General features: G+C 43.6%; 1 protein-coding gene across 1 annotated transcript; it reads left to right on the top strand.

Annotated features, from left to right (window-relative positions):
• The first annotated feature begins 4,241 nt into the window (after positions 1 to 4,241).
• Positions 4,242 to 23,251, top strand: LOC107109154 (vomeronasal type-2 receptor 26-like). The gene is made up of 7 exons (XM_015409729.1): positions 4,242 to 4,246; positions 7,907 to 8,137; positions 9,309 to 9,609; positions 10,095 to 10,958; positions 13,217 to 13,444; positions 15,001 to 15,127; positions 22,353 to 23,251. Exons 1-7 carry the CDS (start codon positions 4,242 to 4,244, stop codon positions 23,249 to 23,251), a joined length of 2,655 nt encoding a protein of 884 aa, XP_015265215.1.
• Positions 23,252 to 24,759: the final 1,508 nt, after the last annotated feature.

Raw genomic sequence — 24,759 nt, 5'->3', positions numbered from 1 at the left:
CTGGGTATATCAAGGAGCCAGCCTAGTTTGAGGGCATAGAGGGTGCCATGGAGTGATCTCATTGATGGTTGTAGAGAGCTGGCTATTCCAGTCCTCCACAAGCTCATTTAGCAAGCCACTAGGGGGCACTGGATCCCGCAGGGCCATCTGGAACCACAAAGGGTCCATCTGGCTCTACGGGCAAGCTAAAAAATGCTCGCTGCCTAAACAGGGTTGGGGTGGTACATTTAGGCAGGCCCCTAGGGCATGGTGGTCTGACCATGGAACCGCTGAAGCAGTAATCCGGTCCACTGTTACCCCCGCCACAAAAATCAAATTGAGTGTGTGCCCAGCCTGGTGAGTGGGCGTTGTTACGTATTGGGAGAGTCCCAGCTCCGCCATGGACGACACCAGATTCGCTGCCTGAATAGAGGTCACATCATCAGCATGGACATTGAAATCACCCAGGACAATCAATCTAGGGTGTTCCAATGCCCAGCCTGCTATGGCCTCCAAAGTGACCAAAAGTGGAGATTATACTTTTTTTTTTTTAAAGGGCCAAGTTTCACTGACACCTACACTGCTTCCCCAATCATAATTCATCAATTAGTTTCTTAGGAAACCCACTCTTTATTAGGTATTGGTCATTTACCTATTGTTTTATATATGAATGTGTCATGCATTCTACTCTCTGTTAAAAGATAAGTTTGTGTATCTCAAATAAAACTTCATATTTCCATTTTGTTGGAATAATAACACTGTACACTCCGTCCAAGATTTTATGCTCTCCCCAGATGTATTAACCTTAGAGAAATCATTGTTCAAGTCTGAGGCAGCTAAGAGTTCCCTTATTATTTTGCATGGGGTTTTATCTATTGTAAATATTCTGTCTAAATTAAAACCACATCTCCTCCCGTAAGACTTCCAGCCCTTAAGAATCAAGGCATGTGGTAGATAAAAAGTGCAGATTTATCAAAAGAGGGCTTTAGTGAAAACATAGGGAGCTCCAAAGTAACAGCACTGTATTTATTTTGAGGGAATTTTTAGCCCACAAAGGACACTATCGAGATCTAATAAAGTACCACAAGAAAGAGAATTTATGTAGGAAATGGGAATGCCTAATCCTGGGGGATAACTTCTGAAATATAACTGCTGTTATTACGTTTTCTGTTGTGAAATGGTGGCATACTTTGACATCTGCATTTCTTTGATACATTTATATGTACATCATAGAATCTTCCCTTCACTGCTTGGTTTTCAGGTGCTGCCTTTCTCTATTTTTCCAAACTGACCATAACAGTGCAATTGTTAGCAGAGTTATGCCACTCCAAGTAAACTGAAGTTAATGGGATTTGGAGAGTGTAACACTGCTTAGGAAAGCATTATAACTGGCTTACTTGTGTAAAATAGCCCTGGAATACTCCAACTCCCAACCAATTAAGTATACAGTTTACCAAACCAGAGCCAAGCAGTACACCTGGAGTTCACAATCCCTGTACAGGAAGACATTACATATTTTCATCAGTGAAAGGGAATATGAAAATGGTATTTAACATCTCCATACTCAGCCAGCAATTATGAATGAGATAAAAGACAACCACCATATTGCTGGCCACACACATAAAATGTAAACATGAGAAGCCCATGCAACATTACAGACAGCACTGAGATTATTCCTCTCCTCTTCCCTTCCAGACATGGATGACTGTTTGACATGTCCAGAAGATCAATATCCAAGCAAGAACAGGGAAGGATGCATCCCTAAAATGATAAGCTTCCTTTCTTTTGAAGAACCTCTAGGAATCAGTCTGGTTTCAATGGCTCTTTCTTTGTCCATGACCACAGCCTTAGTCCTAGGAACGTTCATTAAATGCAGAGATACCCCCATCGTAAAAGCCAACAACAGGAATATCACCTACACTCTCCTCATCTCTCTCCTGTTTTGCTTTCTCTGCTCTTTGCTGTTTCTTGGAAAACCGACCAAGGTGACCTGCTTACTCCGACAATCTGCTTTCGTCATCATCTTCTCTGTGGCTGTGGCATGTGTCTTGGCCAAAACCATCACTGTGGTGGTAGCTTTCATGGCCACCAAACCAGGGTCCAGCATGAGGAAGTGGGTGGGGAAAAGACTGGCCAACTTCATTGTCCTCTCTTGTTCTCTTATTCAAGCAAGTATTTGTACAGTATGGCTGGGAATCTCTCCCCCTTTCCCCGATTTTGATCCACAATTCCTGTCTGCAGAGATTATAGCAGAATGCAATGAAGGCTCTGACATTATGTTCTACATTGTCCTTGGCTATATGGGACTTCTGTCCCTCATCAGCTTGTTTGTGGCCTTTGTTGCCCGGACGTTGCCCAATAGTTTTAATGAAGCCAAATCAATCACCTTCAGCATGCTGATTTTTTGCAGTGTTTGGTTGTGTTTTGTTCCCACCTATCTGAGCACCAAAGGGAAACAGATGGTGGCTGTGGAGATCTTCTCCATCTTGGTCTCCAGTGCTAGCTTACTGGCTTGTATCTTTTCCCCCAAGTGCTATGTAATCATGCTGCGGCCTGAACTCAATCAGAAGAATCACCTCATGCGAAAAAATTAAGAACCTATATTTCACCCCTCTTTCACTAGCTGTCACTTTCCATATGTGTCTTTGTCGGAACAAGAATACTGAGACTCCTCTATGATTTATTTTGGCTCCCTTATAACATCCTTCTATTTCATGTATTCAGATGTACAACAATGTCCAATATATGATAGACTGATCTGACTTTTTCAAAAGAAAAAGTAATTCCATTTTTCCTGATTAGTATTGTGTTACATCAAGATGATGCAAATGGTTAACACTAATTCTGATTTCTCTCACACATCAGTGTACCCTGTGCCCCAGGAAATACTTTTGGCAAATTCCAGGAGGGGCCAGGAGATCACTTGGACTTGCAAATGATCTCAGAGTGCAGTTCTACCTTAGAGAATGGCTGCTATGGAGGGTGGACTATACTCCACCAAGGTATCTTCTCTCCTGTAACCATGCCCTCCATGAACTTCACCCTCAAATACCATGCAGTTTCCCAACACAGACTTTGCAACTGTACCAGCAACATCATTTGGTGGACAGCAGTGAGTTGTACTTGGAAAGTGAAGCCGAAAATGATATTCTGTCTTGATCCAACTCATTAGTTCTTCAGTACTTCCCTCTCTCAGCTCCAGTGACACTGAAAATGACATGGATGAGGTTGGAGAGTTATGTATCTTCTGAAGAGACCTGAGTTACCTACATTGCCTGAGAGAAGAATGCATTCCCAGATTATCAAAGGGCAGTGGCAACAGAAGAGGGAGTTTCGTCCAGTGTTCCCCTCTATGATAATGACTAATTTCTTTTATGCGAACCCAAATGAAGTTAGGGTCTCTTCTAAGTTCCACAACACACACTGTAAATCAGGGTACACTTTCCCCATCCCTAAACAATTTGTAACTGAAAATGGACACAAAAGTGAAGGAAGGACAGACATAAGAAGAGAATGAGACAAATAGGTTGGGAGGGAGAGGGGAAGAAAACAGATTAGACAGTTTCAGGGAGGCCTATTAGTGGCTACTGGCCATGCTGATTAAAAGGAGCCTCCACATTCAGAGGCAATAACCCTCTGCATACCAGAGCCAGGAGGCAACATTTGAGGAAAGCCTCAGCCTCTACATCCACTTGTTAGCCCTTCCAGGGTTCTTATTCAGTTCATAAGAAAAAGAGATAATCAAAAGCTGGGAAAGCAAGAAACAAATGAGTAGAATGTGATGTATCTGTAAGTCCTCAAGAATAACTTACTTTCCCTCCTCAAGACACATATGGAAGGCACCTCAGTGATATTGGTTGCAGTCTCTGAATGTATGTGCATGTTTTTGTCACCTCCATTTGTAAGCATTCTGTACATATGTCTGTTTCTCTGCTTCTGCTGAATTGTTTTATGTATGCTTTATTTCAAATATAGCTCTAACACAGAAATGTTTTATTGTTTTGATGTTTGGCAACTTGGTACAGTTGTTTGACTAACAAAGTAGGATCTACATGATCCAAGTCCTATGAAGTCTAAATATTTAAAACTAATAGCAAAATGTAATTTTACTAAAAGAGTAACTTAAAAGTAAAATATAAAAAGTAAATGTAAAGTAAAAAGTAAAGTAAAAAGTCAAAAAAGTTTTAAAAAGTAAAATGGTGGCTAGCTAAAAAATTAGGTGCACTACAGAAAACTGAACATGCAACATCAAAAACGCGACAATGAGGTAAGATCTGGAAGTTCATAGAAAGTTTCATAACCATTGTCCAATTAAGCCACTTTAAGGTTTCATGTTCTGAGAGAAGAAGCAAGCATAACAAACAAAAAAGCAAACAAAACCCCCAAATGTAAAGAGATTCCTAAAGTTGAAAAATCAATTGAGAGTGGATGTGGGTCAAACGTACGCAACTTACAGTTTTATAACATGCAAAAAATGGTGCTTAGAACAAAGAGGATTCTTTATAATAAGCTATAATGTTTGTTTGCAGTCTGTTTATTATTAGAACAATCATAGACGAGATAAAAAATAGAATACACTGCAATAGGATACAAAACAAATCTGCCCTAAATATACTATTAAAATGTACATCCAGTTTATAATTGAACTAATCCAACAATCATATATAGTAATAAAATTATATACATATGGTCATTAATATACTGGCTCCTCAAAATCAGAAAGCGAAGCTCCTGTTTAAACTATTATTCTGTTTAATCACCTGAGCACAAAACCTAGCTTTCACTCTCATGACTGCTGGTATTTCATCAAGCAGTAATTTCATCAAGGCTATCTTACCTGATATAAGCATGGACTGTTCCAGAATAGGGAGGATTGTTTTTTCCCTGACTTGCATATACCCTTTCAGTACATGGGATCTTCTGATATCTCCCTTCTGTTACCATAGATGGCAATACATTACATCTACATTTATATATAGAATAAAAATATTCTACATTTTTTAGATATTGGGCCATATTAATAGTATATCTGTGTTTCTCAGAAATCATGAAATGTGGGTTTTTATTAGATCTAACTGGCGTTCAACATTATGGATCCTTTGCTTAACTAAAGATCTTGCAATATTGATATCTTGGGTCAACAGTGTGTCCAGAGAGAAGCCTATAAATGTTAAGTTACACAGTCGCAGTAAAAAATTGGAAACATTGGGTGGAATTTGTAAAATAGATTGAAGGAATTTAGTTTGAATTTTCTCTAGTAGATATAAACTGTTCGCTGGGATACCTAGGTAGATACCATAAAGGAGCTGATTGATAACTTTGGCTTGAAAAGGTTTCAGGGCTGCAGGCATGTAAGAACAGCCTTTGGCTCGAAAGAATCTTAAAATCATATTGGATGATCTCTCAGCTCAACCTGCACTCAGATTACAGTGAGCTGTCACAGAACCATTCTCCTGAAATACGACCCCAAAGTATGTAAATTTATTAACCTGTTCAATTCTGTTCCCTTTCATTGACCAAATCTTCCTTTTTGGGTGTTTGCCAAATACCATCACCTTGGTCTTACTGTAATTAATTATTAGATGTTCTTTAATGCAATATGTGGTGAAACTGTCCAATGCCCTCTGCAGGCCCAATGGAGTTCTTGCTAATAGGACTGCATCATCTGTGTACAGCAGTATTGTTAGGTGGCGTGAGACAAGTTTTGGCGGATGGAATTTTGAATCAGTAACGTGTTTAACCACAACACTGAAATAGAAGTTAAATAGCAGAGGGGCCAGAAGACAAACCTGTCTAACTCCTTTAAAAGTTTTAACTGGATCAGTGAGGTGTCCTTTTTTGTTATATCTCACCCTGAACTGGGTCACCCAGGTAGTCAAATCTCCTCAGATATCGGAAGCTAAACTGGGTTGACCCTGGTTCATACTTGGATGGGAGACAACCAAGGAAGTCAAGGCCACGGAGCCAAAACTTCAAGATAAGGTACAACAGCAGATCCGAAACCAGACATTACCAGGCATGTAGCAATTTGGGCAGCCTAGCTGACACTAAGCTGGGTTTGCTCTGGTTCATACTTGAACAGGAGACAACCAAGGAAGTCCTGAGTAGCTACACAGAAGCAGGCAATGGCAAACCACCTCTGTTCACCTCTTGCCTTAAAAACCCTATCAGGTTGCCATAGGTCACTTGTTGCTTGAAATCACTTTCCATCATCAGGCTTTGAAATTTTCCAGACATCCAAACTGACACTTGGTATAGTGATAGAGAGAAAAAGTTTCCTCTCAAAATGGTCCAGAGTTGGGGAAAACAGATCCCCCCCCACTCCAGTTGGATAAAATTTAAGAATGCAAACAGTGGAGGAGGAAAGGGGAGGTCCTTCTCCTTCCCCTGATTTGAGAAGAAAGCATGGATGAAGTGAGCCTGAGCCCAGATGGGAAGCTGAAAGGCTTTGTTGGGCTCAGAAACCATCCACATCCTCATAGTATAGATGGCTTCCACTCGGCCACCTAGTGGTCAATCAAAGTGGAAAAACTTTCACCGCTTTCAATGAGACCACGGGCAAAAAGCGTTTGGATGCAGTTACTAAGCAAACAGACGGAGGAGTTTGAAGAAGTCTTGGGACTTGACAATGACATATTAAGTTAGGTGGAGAGCAATTAAAATAAAATAAATAATTATAAGTTGGTAAATAAATAATTATAAGTTGGGAACATAGAAGTAGATACAAGGAGTAAATATTAGAAAGGAGGTGAAGGGTGTGCTCCCCCAAAGACCTCTGGTGAAAGGGTGGAGGTTACCCTCCTGCTGTAGGGATTTTCCCTGCAGCACCCAGTATTGGAGGCAACCCTGTCCAGCTTTCTTTTCTAGGTACCGAGAAAACACAAGAAGAATATAATAAAATATGATATAGATAGGAAGTTGCATGGTGGTATTATAAGCGGGTAATATAAGGAAATAAGAAAAAGATGAGGGTATAAACAAGATTGGGATTAAGTTATAAACAGGTGATATGTCACCTCAATTGTTTTTTTTTAAGTTTCAAAAGGAGTATAACATATTTGGAAAGAATATCCATATGAAATTGTAACATATACTCAATAAAATAATGATTAAAAGAAGAAGAAGAAGAAGTACAACTCCTAACTGCAGATAGGTAACTTTACAACAACCTGGGGCGTATGTTCGTTCATAATGGAGAACTATACCAACAATCCATTCCAGGGGTCATTTCATAGAAAAAGAGGTGCAAAAGCTCATTAGCATAACTAATTAGCATAACTTATTTGCATATGCCACACCCCCTGACATCACCGGAAGTGTGTCAGAAGGCAACACCCACCGCTTAGGCTCCACTGGACTGTTTTGGATCGCTAGCTATTGGGGGGGGGACGTGCCGATCTGTCCTCGCAGAGGAGGCAGAGCTTGTACCTGAATGAAACTTGGTCTTAAAGGTGCCACTGGACTGTTTTGGACCGGGGGGACGTGGGGAGCTCTGCAACTTACCTGGCTGCTTCTTGCTCTGACTGAGGGCTGCTGGGAGCGGGGAGTGGGGCTTGTTGCATGTGCCCGCCCCCTGGGCTCTTTACTGCCGGAGCTCTGCTCCTGTGCGCTTCTGCAGGAAATGTCCCCTGATCCATTCTATTGTCCCACCAGAAATGAGGAGACTAAAAGTTAGGTTAAGAGAAAAAAAATATTGCCAAAGTTGTCAATTATGGTCCAAACTTCACAGTGTAATTAACTTCCCCCCGCAATTATCCACATCACTGCAATTGGATCAACTGACCAAAGCTCCAGTGGCTTTTCAGAAAGTGCCAGAAAGCAGTCAACACATTTGAAAATGGCTATGAAATGCCCCCGGTTCACTGAGAGGTGGGAGAAGGGACTAGGCAGCACAGTGTCAGCTTGACATCTCACAATTTGATTCTAGAATGACGCTTGTCAGAACGGTGACGCTGGTGTGTTTGCAACTCCTGCTGCTTTTTGTGGAATGCAGAGTAAATGGCATGAAGTGTCCGGAGACAGACCCTCTCCCTGTGCCCCATGAGTGGTACCAGCCAGGTGACCTCCTCATTGGTGGGATTACTTCTCAGATCATTTACACTTTCCATAGGGTTCCTTTCACAGACCATCCTTTGCAGAAGTTATTTGAGCTTCCAGAGTAAGAATTACCCCCCCCCTACATTCTGTTACCTTGGTCTGAGGAAATGCAGGAACAACAGCTGTACTCAAAGAAGGACCTGTTGGCATGGCCCATTTCCGCATGCCATACCTCTTTTCCAATCACTTTTTTCCTGTTCTGTTCACAGTCCACATGGAATTTGTTCTCTCTCTTGGGAAAATGGGGACCCGTTTGTTTTTAGTTGAACTGAAGTGTTACTCAGTTACATGCATTGTATACTACAAGGTTGTAGTAAAACTCGGGGGGGGGGACTGGGAAACAAACTTTCAGAATTCCAGTGTATAAGAGAGTGCAAAATATGTGGATATGGGGTTGGGGGAACCTAGAGAAAGCAAGCAAAGTGGATTAAAACTCTTACAGGATTATTGAGACATTGGCCACTTCCGTACTCTCACTTTTGTCACTCTTCCTTTCCCTGTCGCTTTGGGTCCCCCACACCTTTTCCACATGTGTTTTGCTCCCTCTGGAACTACTAGAGAAAGCAAAACACATCGTGGGGGGAACCCTGAAGCAATAGGGAAAAACGAGTGACAAGGGTGAGAGTGCAGAAGTGGCCATTGTTGTTGTTTTAATGATGACAAGGTGAGGGGGAGGTGGGCCTTTTAAGGGACTGACTTGACTGCTCAGCTTGTCAGCTGAGATCTTACAAGTGACTGTTGGGAGATAAGAGCAACAAGCACTGGGGCTTCTTTTCTCAATTTCTTTAATGTCTGCCCCTGAACAAATATCAATCTGCTATGTCGGCTGGAGCTTGGATATCTCCCCTTTTAACTTTCAAAAGCTTCTCCAAAGTGGGGTGTTCCCCCACAGTGGCTGAAGGCTATATCCTAGGTTTGGAAGGTTCTATGGATTTTTTGATCTCTATGGGATCTACACTTGTCTATTAGATGGAAGAAAATTCATAGAAATGTCAATATGGTATGGAGAAGAGAAATCTTGATTCTGTGATTTATTATAACTATATTCTCAATGGTAGCTGGCCTGAAGAGCACAATCTTTCTTATTTGAGATATATAAATAGAAATATATAGGAATGAAAATACATCATTAAGGAAATTAAGGCAGACAAAGAATGTTCCAAAGTTATTTTAAAATGTATCAGGGTGCTGATGAATTCTCTTATAATACAGAATGTCACTCTCTTTTTCAGAATGGTGACCAAGTTCTACCAGCATGCCCTGGCCTTGGCTTTTGCTGTGAATGGTATCAATGAGAACCCCCATATCCTGCCAAATATCACCCTTGGATTCCATATCTTAGACAGCTACTATGATGCAAAGATGACTTACCGGACCACCCTGCATATGCTCTTCAAATCACAGGGATTTCAGCCTAATTACAAATGCGATTCCAGGAGAAAGATGATAGCCATTGTCGGTGGATATGATGCTGCTGGGTCCTTCCATGTGGCAGATATCTTAGGAATTTACAAGATTCCAATGGAAGGATATGTGTACAGGAATATGAATGAATTGACCCATCATCATGCTTTGCACCAGGAGTTGTTCTGTAGGTAATAAAGAGGGAAAATTCTGACTGCTAGAACAATAAAGTCCTGCCTGCAGTGTTCCCTCTAAGCTGAGTTAGTGTGAGCTAGCTCACAGTTTTTTAGCCTCTGGCTCACACATTTTTGTCTTAGCTCAGGAAGGAGGGCTCCAGTGCAAACTAATTTATGCAGTAGCCAAATTACCTGCTCACAACTTTAATGCTAGTAGCTCACGAAGTAGAATTTTTGCTCACAGGACTCCACAGATTAGAGGGAACATTGCTGATGTGTTCAGAACAAAGTGAAAATTAGAGTAGAATAGAAAATGGGGACAGAAGATATGGGGAAATGAAGCCAAAATTCAGGCAATTCCTTTCTGTTTACCATTTTCATCATAATGGACAGTTTCCGAGTAACTTATTTCTAAAATATCTGTCTGTTTCCTTTCAGCTCACCTATGGCTCATTTGCACCTGAGGAGAGAGATGTGACAGAGTCCCCTTCCTTTTTCCGCATGGTCCCAAACGAAACCCCTCAGTACATGGGGATCATTCAATTGCTTCTCCATTTTGAATGGACATGGGTTGGCCTCTTTGCTGTAGATGAACACAGTGGAGAACATTTCTTGCAGGCTATGGAGATGTTGTTTTTCCAGAACAGAATTTGTTTGGACTTCACAGTGAAAATCCCAAACCAGTCCAAATGGGATACTTTGGGGGATGTGAATGACTTAATCTTAAACGTATATCGACCTCTGACACAAAGCAAAGCCAATACTTTTATCATCTATGGAAAAGCTCTGACTATGATAATGATAAATACTTGGGTGGTTTTAGGAGATCCTGGCTATGAAGAAAACTCATTATATAGAAAAGTATGGATTCTGACAGCCCAAGTTGATTTCATAGACAGAGGTATTATAAATGGTTTTAGTTCCTACATGTTTCAAGGTGCTCTCTCATTCACAGTTTGCACCGATGAACTTCTTGGATTCAGGAAGTTTCTCCTGAACATCAACCCTTATTGGACAGAACACAATGATTTTCTTAAGGAGTTCTGGGAGGAATCATTTCTCTGTACCCTTTCAAATTCAAAGGAGCCAATAAAGATCAATGAAACATGTACTGGGGAGGAGAGACTGGAGAGTCTTCCTGGGCATATTTTTGAAATGCCCATGTTGGGCCACAGTTACAGTATCAGTAATGCTGTCTATGCTGTGGCACTGGCTTTACATGCCATGTACTCATCTAGACCCAACCACAGAGCAACAGTAGGTGACAAAAGAGATGCATATCCACCCAGCCAGCCTTGGAAGGTAATTCTGCAGAATGAAATAACTTTATTGCCTTGAGCATGTTATATCATTTTATACATGACACAGTTGCACTGTTTCTCTAATTTTTTTAGAAGGACCTTTGTATAAAGTGAATAGTCATAGAGTCTGTTATTTCAATTTCTTTGCTAGTTGTTTACAATATTGTGTACACCCAAATACTGTAATACAGTTTTATTTCATTATTTGTTGTTTGCATTATGTATCATTCATCACCTACAGTTTATTGCATTAAAGCAATCCTGCAATTATGTTTTATTATATTGATGATTTTGTATTTAATCCTGTGATTGCAGTTTTTTATATTGACCAAGCTATCTTGAGTCCATGTGAAAAAAGACAAGCTATGAACGAAGTAAACATATAAATAACTGTACCTGTAGAGGTAACATTCAACATGGTTTTGCAGCAATAATTTGGAGATCCGATTGTGTATGCTTTAAATCATAGGGTTTTGTGCATGCAGACAATCCTTTAATTGGAAATAAAATAATATGAATTCCTGAACAGCAATTGTAATTTTGAGTGATCTCCAGCCCTCACCTGGAGATTGGCAACAGTGGTTCCCTGGAAGGAATGGCTGGTTTGGAGGGTAGAGTCTGTAGCTTTGTACCTGTCTGAAGCCCCACCCCTCCTCAAACCTCACCCTCTCCAGGCTCCACTCATCAAATCTCCATGAATTTCCCAACCTGGAGTTGGCAACCCTATCTCCCTCCCAGCCAACCATCAGCCTACAGTTATCTGCCCCCTGGCTTCAGTTTTCCATTTCTTCCCCCGCCCTCCTAGAGAGCAGTTGTAATTTTGAGTGATCCCCAGCCCCCACCTGGAGATTGGCAACAATGGTTCTTCATCAGGGAATGGCTGGCTTGGAGGGTGGTATCTATGGCATTGTACCTGTCTGAGGTCCCACCCCTCCTCAAACCTCACCCTTTCCAGGCTCCATCCCTCAAATATCCAGAAATTTCCCACCTGGAGTTGACAACCCTATCAGGACTGGCCCCAATGTGTTTTCTCCCAAAGGCCAACATAGGTGTGGAAAGGGCCTTTTACTAACAGAGGAGAAAGTACAGTTGCCAGCTCTGATTAGGGAAATACCTGGAGTTTTGGGGGGTGGATCCTGTGGAGGGCAGCATTTTTTTGGGTGGGGGGGGTGGAAGGACTCAGCAGAGTATAATGCCATAGGCTCTACCCACCAAAGCAGACATTTTCTCCAGGGGAACTGATCTCTGTCATCTGGAGATCAATTGTAACAGTGGGAGATCTCCAGGTCACACCTGGAGATTGGCAGCCCCAGGGAAAAGTCAGCCACACAGAAGGGGGTTGAAGAGAATGGTTTGATGGTCACTGGCCCACCTCATTAGCCAGCCAGCCATGGTGGAGCTAAGCAGGAGAGAGACCTTTTTTCCATTTATTCTGACATGAAATTGGTGGAGCTGGCACTGGGCAGGGGAGGGGGTTATGCTGAAAGTCCTTTGTCTTTTTACTCACAGAACCAAGCTTGGTTGCCTACCAACAGCCACTGAGGGGACAGAACTACCTTCCTCAGGAGAGAGAGCTATCTGCCAGTAAATCTGACAAGCAACAGGGGCTGAAGGGGGAGTGGGCGGGGAAGAAGAGCAGACCCAGCACCCGGCCAATGGCACACGAGTACTCTTGAGTGGTGGGTGATGGGCCAATGGCTGAGGGAGGGCATTTTACAGCCAATGGGAGTGCATGGAATGTTTCCAGACTAAATTGCAATTATGTATAAGGAGATGGTTTTGTTGATTATTGTTGTACTTAATTTATGATGTATTGATGATTTTGTACTTAATCCTGTGATTGCACTGTTTTAAATTGAGCAAGCCATCTCGAGTCTACGTTAAAATGACAAGCTATGAATAAAATAAATCTATAAATAAAAATACCTGTTGAGGTAACATTCAACATTGTTTTGCAGCAATAATTTGGAGATCAGTTTGTGTATGCTTAAGTCAGACAAAATCCTAGAATTGGAAATGAAATAATATGGATACCGTATGTTTTCAGCCATGTCACAGCAAAAGAGCTGCTATATCCGGGGGTGGGGCAGTGCATCAACTGTATCAGTGAGGAAAGGAATTTTACAGTCTGAACATTTGAGTTCTATGGAATGATGCAGAGCTGCAGGAGCGATGCTTCTTCCAGCTGTGCCATCTTTCCATCTTTGAATTGGACCCTCATTTGGAACATCCTCTGTTCTGTTTTTCTCTTTCAACTAGCTTTACTCTTTTCTTCAAGGCCTTTCCTTTAATAATTCAGCTGGAGAAACCATGTCCTTTAATAGGAATAAAGAAATGGGAACTGGATTTGACATCATGAACATGGTCATGTTCCCCAATAAGTCCTTCCTTCGAGTGAAAGTTGGAAGGGTGGATTTAGATGCCCGCGAAGGAAAAGGATTCATCATTCATGACAATATGATCGTATGGCACAGGCATTTTAACCAGGTATGGGTTGCAAATGATTCTTGGGGACCACACCCTTCTTGTGAATGAATTGAACTCACTGCTTTTTGTACCCCCCCAAGTATTCAAAGCCCTTCATCAATGAATCTTCTCAACATGGTTACGTGTGTGGATACTCAAATATGGAGACTTCACCCACAAACACAGGAGCCAGTTTGGTTTAGTGGTTAAGTGTGTGTACTCTAATCTTGGAGAACTGGGTTTGATTCCCCACTCCTCCACTTGCACCTGCTGGATAACCTTAAGGACATAAGAGAAGCCAATGTTGGATCAGGCCAAAGGCCCATCCAGTCCAACACTCTGTCACACATTTGGCAAAAATACCAAGTGCCATCAGGAGGTCCACCAGTGGGGCCAGGACACTAGAAGTCCTCTCACTGTTGACGAAGAATACAGAGCATCACCTGCCCCAGAGTCCCTATCCATAGCCACTGATGAACCTCTGCTCCATATATTTATCTAATTCCCTCTTGAAGCCGTCCATGCTTGTAGCCACTACCACATCCTGTGGCAGTAAATTCCATGTGTTAATCACTCTTTGGGTGAAGAATCACTTCCTTTTATCCATTCCAACCCAACTGCTCAGCAGTTTCATGGAGTGCCCACGAGTTCTTGGGCAAGCCATAGTTCTGGCACAGTTGTTCTTGAAAAAGAGCAGTTTCTGTCAGAGCTCACTGAGCCCCACTTACCCCACAGGGTGTCTGTTGTAGGGAGGGGAAGGGAAAGGAGTTTGTAAGCCACTCTGAGACTCCTTTGGTTAGTGAAGGGTGGGGTATAAATCCAATCTCTTCTTCTTCCTCCTCTTCTTCTTAATCTTTCTACAAACCTGAAAAATGCTCCAGATCTTCAGGAAAATGCAGTGCCTATAGCTTTAAGAAATGTGTTTCTAAGTATGGCCATTGCTAGCAACCATAACAGTTTTGGCAGCTGGTCTCAGCCTTTTCTCTTAGAAAAAGGCAGGAGAAAGTGGGAAGAGTCCTTTCCAGGACTGTTTTGACTTTTGAAGGCATATACAACAGGGTCAGGCCTTCCAGCAACCACTGGGATAGTTGCACGCCTCACCCAACTTTGGTTCCTTGCTTCTGTTTGAAAGCAGCCATCCCAAAAAAGAAAGAAAAAGAAAAAAAAAGGCCAGTGTTGTATGGTAGTTCAAGTGTCAGATTACAAATCCAGGTTCAAATATTTATTTTTACATGGAGGCTGGTTAGGAAACTTTGGACCATCACTCTCTCTTCGGCATACCTCCCTCACTGAGTTGTGTGATTTAAGCTGCTTTTGGTCCCCATTGTTGGTCAGTTTTCCCTGCCTTTGGAATGAGACACTGAGTTGAATAACTAAATGCTTTTCTATGCAATCCAAGCTTTCCACAACCAAGCGAGAGACAGCAAAGATACTACCTGCCATAATCAGAAACTACAAGTACATTGTTGCTTGCAGAATGTTCTGCTTCTTGCACTTCAAATGCTCACCTTTAGACTATATTTTGTGAGCAATTAGTATTTTCTCCCATCCTCAACAACTTTTCTATACTAGCACAGGTGGTGCCCGTTTCTGTGTGCAATGATCCCTGCCCCCCTGGTTATCACAAGCAAAAGAAGGAAGGGGAGAAATTTTGCTGCTATGATTGTTCTTCTTGTCCAAAAGGGAAGTTTTCAAATCACAAAGGTAGGTGTTGCAGTGAACTGAATTTCCCAAAGGTTGACAATTATTATAGAAGTCCATTTAATAAAATGAGAATTTACCATATACTGGATGATAGATGTGGGTAAAGATAATTTGCCATATATTGGATTATAGGTGTGGGTAAAGAAAAGGAAAATTCAAATGGTGGCACATCTCTTGGACATACCACAGTTATACTTTCATATGGTTGTGTCATGTCTCGGCCCGTCTCCCTGGGCTCTGGGAGCGATGGGGCGAGTTCCAGGTCGGGAATGCAAGGCACAGTGGGGGTAGTTTAACCTCAGACTCTGGGGTAGCCTGTCAGTTCCATCACTGATGATCCCCTAAAGGTAAAAGGTAAAGGTTCCCTTGCTCGAAAGCCAGTTGAATCCGACTCTAGGGTTGCAGTGCTCATCTCCGTTTCAAAGCCAAAGAACCAGTGCTGTCCAAAGACATTTCCGTGGTCATGTGGCTGGTATGACTAAACACTAAGGCACATGGAATGCTGTTACCTTCCCACTGTAGTGATACCTATTTATCTACTTGCAATTTCTTGCTTTCAAACTGCTAGGTTGGCAGGAGCTGGAACTAGAGACGGGAGCTCACTCCGTCATGTGGCACACTCGGGTCTTGAACTGCTGAACTACCGACCTTCCACAGCCTGCAGTTCAGCATCTTAACCACTTGAGCCACCGCAGTTCCTGATGCTCCCCTACCTGAGGCTTATTTCATAGTCCAATGTTTAGACAAAATTTCTGGAGAAGCCTCCTCTCTCTCTCTCTGGCTCACCGTCCCTCTCGGATTCTGCCACCCTCTTCACAACGTGGCTCTCTGGTCTCCATAAGCCTCAGGTGTCATCCTCCCCAGTTCGCTTTCCTGATGCATCTTTATTCCCACCTCCTGGCCTTCTCTCCGCCCCTCCCTCCTTACAGCAAATTAGCCATAGGGCTGGTCTGCCCTAATTTCCCATCTATCGGGAACCACCCTTCCTCTTCTTGGTCAGGCCATCACCGTTGCCAGAGCCTGCCCCCACCCTTGCCACTAACTCCCTCAACTGCCGGGGTACCCTGAGCGGGTCAGGGCAGAAGCAGCCCTAGTCCCTCTGGGAACCCTCAGATGGGCTGGTCTGCTGGTTGTCAGCAGTACAAGGGAACCCCCGTGGGGCCTGGTGCAGGCAGCATCTCTGAGTGTGTCCCTTGAGCCCCTGCATGTGGGCATGAGGTTGAACTTAAGCCTGGATGGTAGGGACTTCTGCTGGACTGTTCCCAGGTTGGGTGGTGGGTTGGAGAGGAAGGACGGGAGACACACACACCCTTGCCCCAGTGTTGCTGTTGGGCTCCTCGAAGAGGTGGTACATACAGTCCACATTCAGGTGGTGGCAGCTTGCCTGGTGCTGAATCATGAACCTGTAGGAAAGAAGGAAGAGATACCATCGGAGCACCCTTAAGAACATAAGAACGTAAGAGACGCCAATGTTGGATCAGGCCAATGGCCCATCCAGTCCAACACTCTGTGTCACACAGTGGCCAGAAATACCAGTGCCATCAGGAAGTCCACCAGTGGGGCCAGGACATTAGAAGCCCTCCCACTGTTGACCCCCCCCCCAAGCACCAAGAAGACAGAGCATCACTTGCCCCAGAGCCCCTAGCTATACCTTGTGGCTAATAGCCACTGATGGACCTCTGCTCCATATGCTTATCTAATTCCCTTTTGAAGCCGTCCATGCTTGTAGCACCCACCACTTCCTGTGGCAGTGAATTCCATGTGTTAATCACTCTTTGGGTGAATAAGTACTTCCTTTTATCCGTTCTAACCCGACCGCTCAGCAATTTCATGGAGTGCCCACGGGTTCTTGTATTGTGAGAAAGGGAGAAAAGTACCTCTTTCTTTACCTGCTCTTTCCCATGCATAATCTTATAAACCTCGATCATGTCACCCCTCAGTCGTCTTTTCTCCAAGCTAAAGAGCCCTAAGCGCTTTAACCTTTCCTCATAGGGAAAGTGTTCCAACCCTTTTATCATTCGAGTTGCCCTTTTCTGCACTTTTCCCAAAGCTATAATATCCTTTTTAAGGTGTGGTGACCAGAACTGCACACAGTATTCCAAATGAGGTCGCACCATTGATTTATATAGGGGCTTGCGTTATTGTCCTTCATCTGTGCCGTCCACTGGAGCAGCACATGGTCAGTCACTAGAATGAACGGGTTATTACAGAGGTAAAACTTCAAAGCCCCTACAGCCTACTTCAGGGCTAGGGCCTCGTGCTCTACCATGGAATATCGACGCTTCGTGTTGTGCAGGTTCCAACTGAGGAAGAAAATGGGGGCCTCCTGATCCTTGTGGGTCTGGGACAACAAAGCCTCCAGTTCAGTGTCTGATGCATCAGTATGGATGAGGAACAGCTAGGATAAATCGGGGTTGTAGAGAGTGGTAGTCTGGTCTAAGGCTTCCCTCATCTCTGCAAACACTTGTTGCTCTGCCAGTCCTCACTGCAGCTGGTTAGGTCAACTCTTCTTGAGAAGGTCGGTGAGCGGGGCCGTGTGGGTAGCGTACTATGGCAGAAATTGGCTGTAACACTCCAAGAGCCCCAGGAACAGGCTGAGGTGTTTTTTCGTCTGGGGTCTAGGGTACTCCCAGAGCTGTACCATCTTCTGGGAAACTGGCTGGATCTGCCCCTGCCCCATGACAAAGCCTAAGTACTGCAGTTCCCTAAACCCAATATGGTTCTTGGTGAGATTTGCAGTGAGTCTGGCCACCTTTAAAGCATGTAGGACGCACTGGAGATGTTGCAAGTGGGTGGCCCAATCCAGATATCAAACAATGATGTCATCTATATATGTTGCTGCAAAATCCTGGCAACCGGCCAGGACGGTGTCCACCAGCCGCTGGAATGTGACTGCCACCCCATGGAGACTGAAGGGCATCCAGATGAATTGGTATAAGCTCGAGGGGGTGGCAAAAGCAGTTTTCTCCCAGTCGGCCTCCCATACCAGCACCTGCCGGTATCCTTTGGTCAGATCGAGGGCAAACAACATCGTAGCAGTCCCCAGCCGGTCTAGCTTAATCTTATTAAGTTCCCTGTAATCGACACTGGTACTACTGTCTGGTTTTGGCACCAGTACAATCGGACTATGCCATTCACTTTTGGAGGTCTCAATAATTCCCAGAGGTAGCATTTCTGCTTTTTTCGTTTGGACTTCATCCCACTGAGCCCTGGGGATTGGCCTCCAGGTGGAGCAGGCCACCTGCCTGCTTTTGGTGAGGATGAGATGCTCGATGCAATGGGTGACTTCGGATCTCTTGGAGAACACCCCCACCTGCTCCCAAAGTAATTGAACCATGTCAGCTTGCTGGTCTAATGACAGACCCTCCTCTATAATGGGCAACTCTTCTAATTCCCTCTCTGGTATGGACCACTCAGGGAAGGGCAACGGCAGTACTTTGCTCCCCTGAGATGGTACATTCCATCTCCTTTCGGGCCTTCCACCCCTTTAGGTGGTTAACATGCAGGTACTGAGCATCCTGGGGCCATGGCTCACACTTCACCTTATAGGTGACAGGCCCCAGAACTTTTTGAATCAGGAAGGGCCCTTCCCACATGGGATCCCCCAGGTGGGGACTTGCACAGCAATGGACCAACACTGGGTAGCCTACCTTAAAAGTATGCAGATGTTCCCCCTGTCATAGAGGCACTGTTGAACCTGCTGTGCCTTCTCCAGGTCTGATTGTACCATGCAGTGATCCCACCCCAGCTGTTCCCTCAGCTGGTGTATGTATTCACTTGGGTCCACCGGCTTGGTGGGGTTGGGCTACCCATTGCCCCTCTACTAAGGCTAGAATCCCCTTTGGCTGTCTCCCGAACACGAGCTCAGAGGGGCTGAAGCCTGTAGATGCCTGAGGGGTCTCACGCAATGCGAAGAGCAGGGGGTCTACATACAGTTTGTCATCAGCTAATTTCTGGTGCGCTCCTTTTGGCGTATGGTTGAATTGCTCTACCAGCCCATCCATTTGGGTATGATATAGGGATGTGAAAATCTGCTTAACCCCTAGTGCCTCACACAGCTGATGTAATAGACTTGCTCAGAACGAGGATCCCTGGTTAGTTAGCAATTCTTGCAAGATCCCAAATTATGAGAACAATTAGAAGAGGGCTCTCACCACTCCCGATACCGACATTGTACATAGTGGGATAGCCTCTGGAAATTGGGTCTTGTAATCTACCAGGACCAAGATGTATCAAAGACCTCTAGGGGTCCTGGGTAAGGGCCCGATGAAATCCATGACAATCCAACAGAAGGGTTGTTAGATTATTGGGAGGGGTTGAAGAGGGGTGTGGGGTGGTGTCTGGTTCGAGTGCTTCTGACACAATGGATAGTACTGGCAAAAGTGACATACATCCTGCTATATCTAAGGCCAAAATAAGTGCTACAGAATGCAAGCAACTGTCTTTGAGGTCCCCTGGTGCCCCACCCATGAATGGTCATGTGCCACCTGCGGCACCTGCAGGAGCTGGCTAGCCAGCACCAGTATCTGCAGGCATTCCCACAGGTCCTGGGGTCTCTTTGTGACCTTGTACCAAAACCCGTGGTGAGATTCAAAATGGGGGTACCTTTGAGCCACTGGTTGCCCATAGGAACATGACAAAGGATGTTGTCTGTGGTATTGAGCAGTGTACTGTTTAAGTTTGCAAGAGCTACTGGAGCAGAAGATAGTCTAGAGAAAGAAGCAGAGAGCCAGCTGATGTCAAAGAGCTCCACCAAATCTTGATTTTTCTCCACTACCACTAGATATGAGAGCCAGTTCTATTGTTGTTTATAGGTGTGACTGTGCTGTTAATGTAGGAGTTAATTCAGATTGCTGCTTTGAAAAATTGTACAGATTTCAGCATATAAAGGGAATTAATCACAGAAAATAGAACCTAAGGAAAAATAACTACTGAATAATAACGCCAGTCATTAAGATTTATATGCTTTGATTGCCTAGTCTCTATTTCTTTGATACATTTATATCTAGGTTTGAGAAGGACTGCATTTTAAATGCTTAGAAGTTCTATACAAACAGCTAAAGGGCTGTGAAGGGTTAATTCTTCACAGAAGCAGAGAGCCTTGAGTGACAGGCTGTTCCAAGAGATCTGACTAGTTAGCATCAGCTGAGCAGTGAAAGACTTCTGAACTGGCACCTGAAGGGAATTATGTCTGATTTCATCCCTAGCTGAGATGAGTTGATTACTGATTTATTTTGGAATTCAGACTTGACTGAGAACAGTCGAACACAGATAGGAGAACTGGGGAAAGTTGGCAAGGATGAGTGGGTAGTTGGAGACTTCTTGGGTCAATGGGCTGAGCAAACAGCCAAAATATTATACCGTGAAATGGTGGAAAAGCCAGAATTCTTCAGAAAAGAAGAAAACAGACAATTTGGGTGGCTCAGTCACAAAAGGGGAAAAAAGCCAAATGGAAAATCTTGCCTTTGAGGGAGGGAAGAGGGCAGGTGTGTCATAAGGTCATATATTCTTTACTTCACTGCTTGCATTTCCATGTCCTGCCTTCCACTGCTTTTCCTAAATGACGGTAGCAGTGCAATTCTAAACAGAATTATACCCCTCTTTAGTGTACTGAAATAAATGGGATTCACTGGGTGTAATTCTGCTTAAAAAGGTGGTGTAACTATCTTACCTCTTGGAAACACTAGAAGAAGAAGAAGAAGAAGAAGAAGAAGAAGAAGAAGAAGAAGAAGAAGAAGAAGAAGAAGAAGAAGAAGAAGAAGAAGAAGAAAATGGATTTATGCACCTTCTTTCACTCGGTGTCTCAGAGCAGCTTACAAACTCGTTTCCCCTCCCCTCCCCACGACAGGCACCCTCTGAGGTAGGTGGGGCAGAAGGAGCTCTGAGAGAAATGACCTTGAGAGAACAGCTCTGACAGAACTATGGCTTGCCCAAGGTCATCCAGCAAATGCAAGTGGAGGAGTGGGGAATCAAACCTGGTTCTCCCAGATTAGAATCCGCACACTTAACCAGTGCACCAAACTAGACTTTTCCAACTACAAGCCAGTCACAATCAAGCCAAGCACCTGTCACAATCAAGCCAAGCAGTACTCATCAAACCCCTTTGAGTTTCAAGTACCCTAATTCCGAAATCACTTCCTCAAATGATCGTTTTCCATTTCCATTGCCTATACAATGCACTATTAAAATAAATACCCTCATTTTGTCACAATAAATCACACTCTACTTATAGCTGACAGATACAGACCACTTCTTGCAATGATGTGCTCACAGGGCAAATGATAGGATCAGAAAGAGGTAGCAGGCTTAGTTGGTATCCAACCCTGCAACACAGCTAAATTTGTAAGCCTCTAGAAGGCCAACCAAGGCCCTGTCCATACGAGCGGTTTTGGGCCAGGAGAGGGACGGATCGGGGCTGAAGCAAATGGGTGCGATCCCACAGCAACATCTGGGAATCGTGCCACACCCGTCCCCGATCCGTCCCATCCCGCCCATAAAGCGCACCAAAAAAACAACCACCTACCTGGGTGGTTCATTTGAAAGAGCCGCGGCAAGTGTGGCCGTGGGATCATTGGTGCGTCCTTGCGCCAGCACATCAATAGGCTCCTGGCCAAACTGCGCATGTGTGAGCATGCACAGTTTGCCAGCCTCCCCTTCCCACCGTCACTTTCTCCCCGGCATCTGATCGTGTCAGGGAGCGATGGCGCCGTGGCTCGGGGGATCCGTGGGATCCCGCCACGGCATCTCAACTTTGGTGCAGCTCAGATTAGCCGCAGTTCAGACGTCCTTTTCCCTGCCGTGTGGCAGGGACCCAAGATTAGCAGATGATGGAGAGTACTTCCAAGGGAGAAAGTGGTTGCTTTGGAGGGTGGACTCTATGGCACTATACCCTGCGATCCCTCCCCAAATCCTGCCTTCGTCATGCTCCCCTCATTTCCAAGAAATTTCCAGCATAAGTGCAAAACCCTAAAAACTCTCTGTTTCTATGGAGGGGAGGGGGCGGTTTGTTTTTCTTCCAATTTACTTTATAGGGAGAATTCACATATTTTCACCTGTGCAGGGGAATATGTAAATGCTATTAAACATCTTCACATTCAGCCAGCATTTAGGAATGAGATGAAAGACAACAATCATGTTGCTGATTGGAAGCAACAAAAGTGAACATGAGAAGGCTGCAGCATATTTCAGTCGTCACTGGAATAGCTCCTCTTCCCTTTCTTTTCAGATATGGATGACTGTTTTAAATGTCCAGAAGATCAATATCCAAGCAAAGACCAGGATGGATGCATCCCTAAGATGTTAAGCTTTCTTTCTTTTGAAGAACCTCTAGGAATCAGTCTGGTTTCACTTGCTCTTTCTTTGTCCTTGATCACAGCCTTAGTTCTAGGAATTTTCATTAAACACAGAGATACTCCAATTGTCAAAGCAAACAACAGGAATATCACCTACACTCTCCTAATCTCCCTCCTGTTCTGCTTCCTCTGCTCTTTGCTGTTTCTTGGAGAACCAAGTAAGGTGACCTGCTTACTCCGACAATCTGCTTTTGGCCTCATCTTCACTGTGGCTGTGTCTTGTGTCTTGGCCAAAACCATCACTGTGGTGGTAGCTTTTGTGGCTACTAAGCCAGGGTCCAGCATGAGAAAGTGGGTGGGGAAAAGACTGGCCAGCTTCATGGTTATCTCTTGCTCCCTCATTCAAGCAAGCATTTGTACAGTGTGGCTAGGAACCTCTCCCCCTTTCCCAGATTTTGACACTCAGTCACTGACTACTGAGATCATAGTAGAATGTAATGAAGGTTCTGTTATTATGTTTTACATTGTCCTGGGCTACATGGGACTTCTGTCCCTCATCAGCTTGCTTGTGGCTTTTGTTGCTCGGAAGTTACCAGATAGTTTTAATGAGGCCAAATCGATCACTTTCAGCATGCTGATGTTTTGCAGTGTTTGGTTGTGTTTTGTTCCAACGTATCTGAGCACCAAAGGGAAACAGATGGTGGCTGTGGAGATCTTCTCCATCTTGGTTTCCAGTACTGGCTTACTGACTTGTATCTTTTCCCTCAAGTGCTATGTAATCATGCTGCGGCCTGACGTCAATCAGAAGAATCACTTCATGAGAAAAAATTAAGAATCTATAATTCATCTCTCTCTCTCTCTCTCTCTCTCTCTCCCCCTCTCTCTCTTTCTGTTTATATCTTTTTCAGAACAAGGACAATGAGCCTACTCTAGGATTTATTTTGGCTTCCTTAAAACATCCTTTAGTCTCACATAGGCAGATGTCTAAACAAAGCCAATATATAATAAAATGATATGTTTTGCCAGGAGACAAGATGACTGAGAGGTGATATGATAACCATCTTCAAGTATTTGAAGGGCTGTCATATAGAGGATGGTGCAGAGTTGTTTTCTGTTGTTCCCAGAAGGTTGGACACCAACCAATGGGTTGAAATTAAATCAAAACAGTTTTTGGCTAAACATTAGGAAGAACTTCCTGACAGTTAGAGAGGTTCCTCAGTGGAACCGGCTTCCTTGGAAGGTGGTGGGCTCTCCTTCATTGAAAGTTTTTAAACAGATGCTAGATGGCCATCTGACAGCAATACTGATTCTGTGAACTTAGGCAGATCACAAGAAGGGAGGACAGGAAGGGTTTCATCAATGCTTAGTTCTTCTGGCCCTTTTTTGAATGCCCAGAGAAATGCGGATTGCCACTTAGGGGTCAGGATTCGGAATATTGGGCATGCTATTAAATTTGAGCAATGGGATCAAATATGAAAGAAAAATATTAGGATTACGAAAGCTATTTCGTATAAAGAAAATATATACAAAATATTTTATAGATGGTATGTAACATCTGAAAGGTTAGCTAAAATTGACCTAAAATGTTCTAATACGTGTTGGAAATGTGAAAATAAGGTTGGCTCATTTTACCACATGTGGTGGCATTGTGAAAGATCTCAGAAATATTGGGTAATGGTACACGAAATCTTGCAAAAGGTATTAGGGACTGTAGTACCATTTACACCAGAGGCTTTGTTGTTGAATATTCTACCTGATAATTCTAACAAAGATGATCGCTATTTGATTGTTTTTTTTAACTACGGCTGGAAGAATTCTCTATACAAAATATTGGAAATTACTGGAGATACCAGCAAAATGAGAACTTGTAAGCAAAATCTTAGAGGCTGCGGAATTGGACAAATTGACTTTATTGATAAAAGGCACAACAAGATTTGACATTTGAGAATACTTGGTCACGGTTTTATAACTGGTATGACAAACATATGTAGGCAAGCTTGCAAGAGACAGACCAATAGTTTACTAAATGAAATATATACCTGTTAGGATGATGGAGACAGAAAAGTTGCTTACACAGTTCATCAGAAATTGATATTAAGGCGGAATACGTATTAGTATAAATATTGGTAGAATTAAGAATAACCTCCATGTATTTGTTTGTAGGTTAGTATGTGTGTATATGTATGTATATGTTATGTTTGTTTGTGTATGTTATGTGGAAAATGCAATAAAATCCTGCCCCTTTGGGGGGCAGTTAAAAACAAAAGGATTCGGAACCAATTTTCACCAGGCCAATTTGGCCAGGGATCCTGGAGGTTTTCCCCCTTTTTCTTTTGCCCT

This window comes from Gekko japonicus, unplaced genomic scaffold (assembly GCF_001447785.1).
Source record: "Gekko japonicus isolate JY-2015 unplaced genomic scaffold, Gekko_japonicus_V1.1 scaffold3902, whole genome shotgun sequence".
Lineage (NCBI taxonomy): Eukaryota > Metazoa > Chordata > Lepidosauria > Squamata > Gekkonidae > Gekko > Gekko japonicus.
Note: the sequence above shows the minus strand (reverse complement) of the source record. Positions and strands in the feature narration are given on the sequence as shown.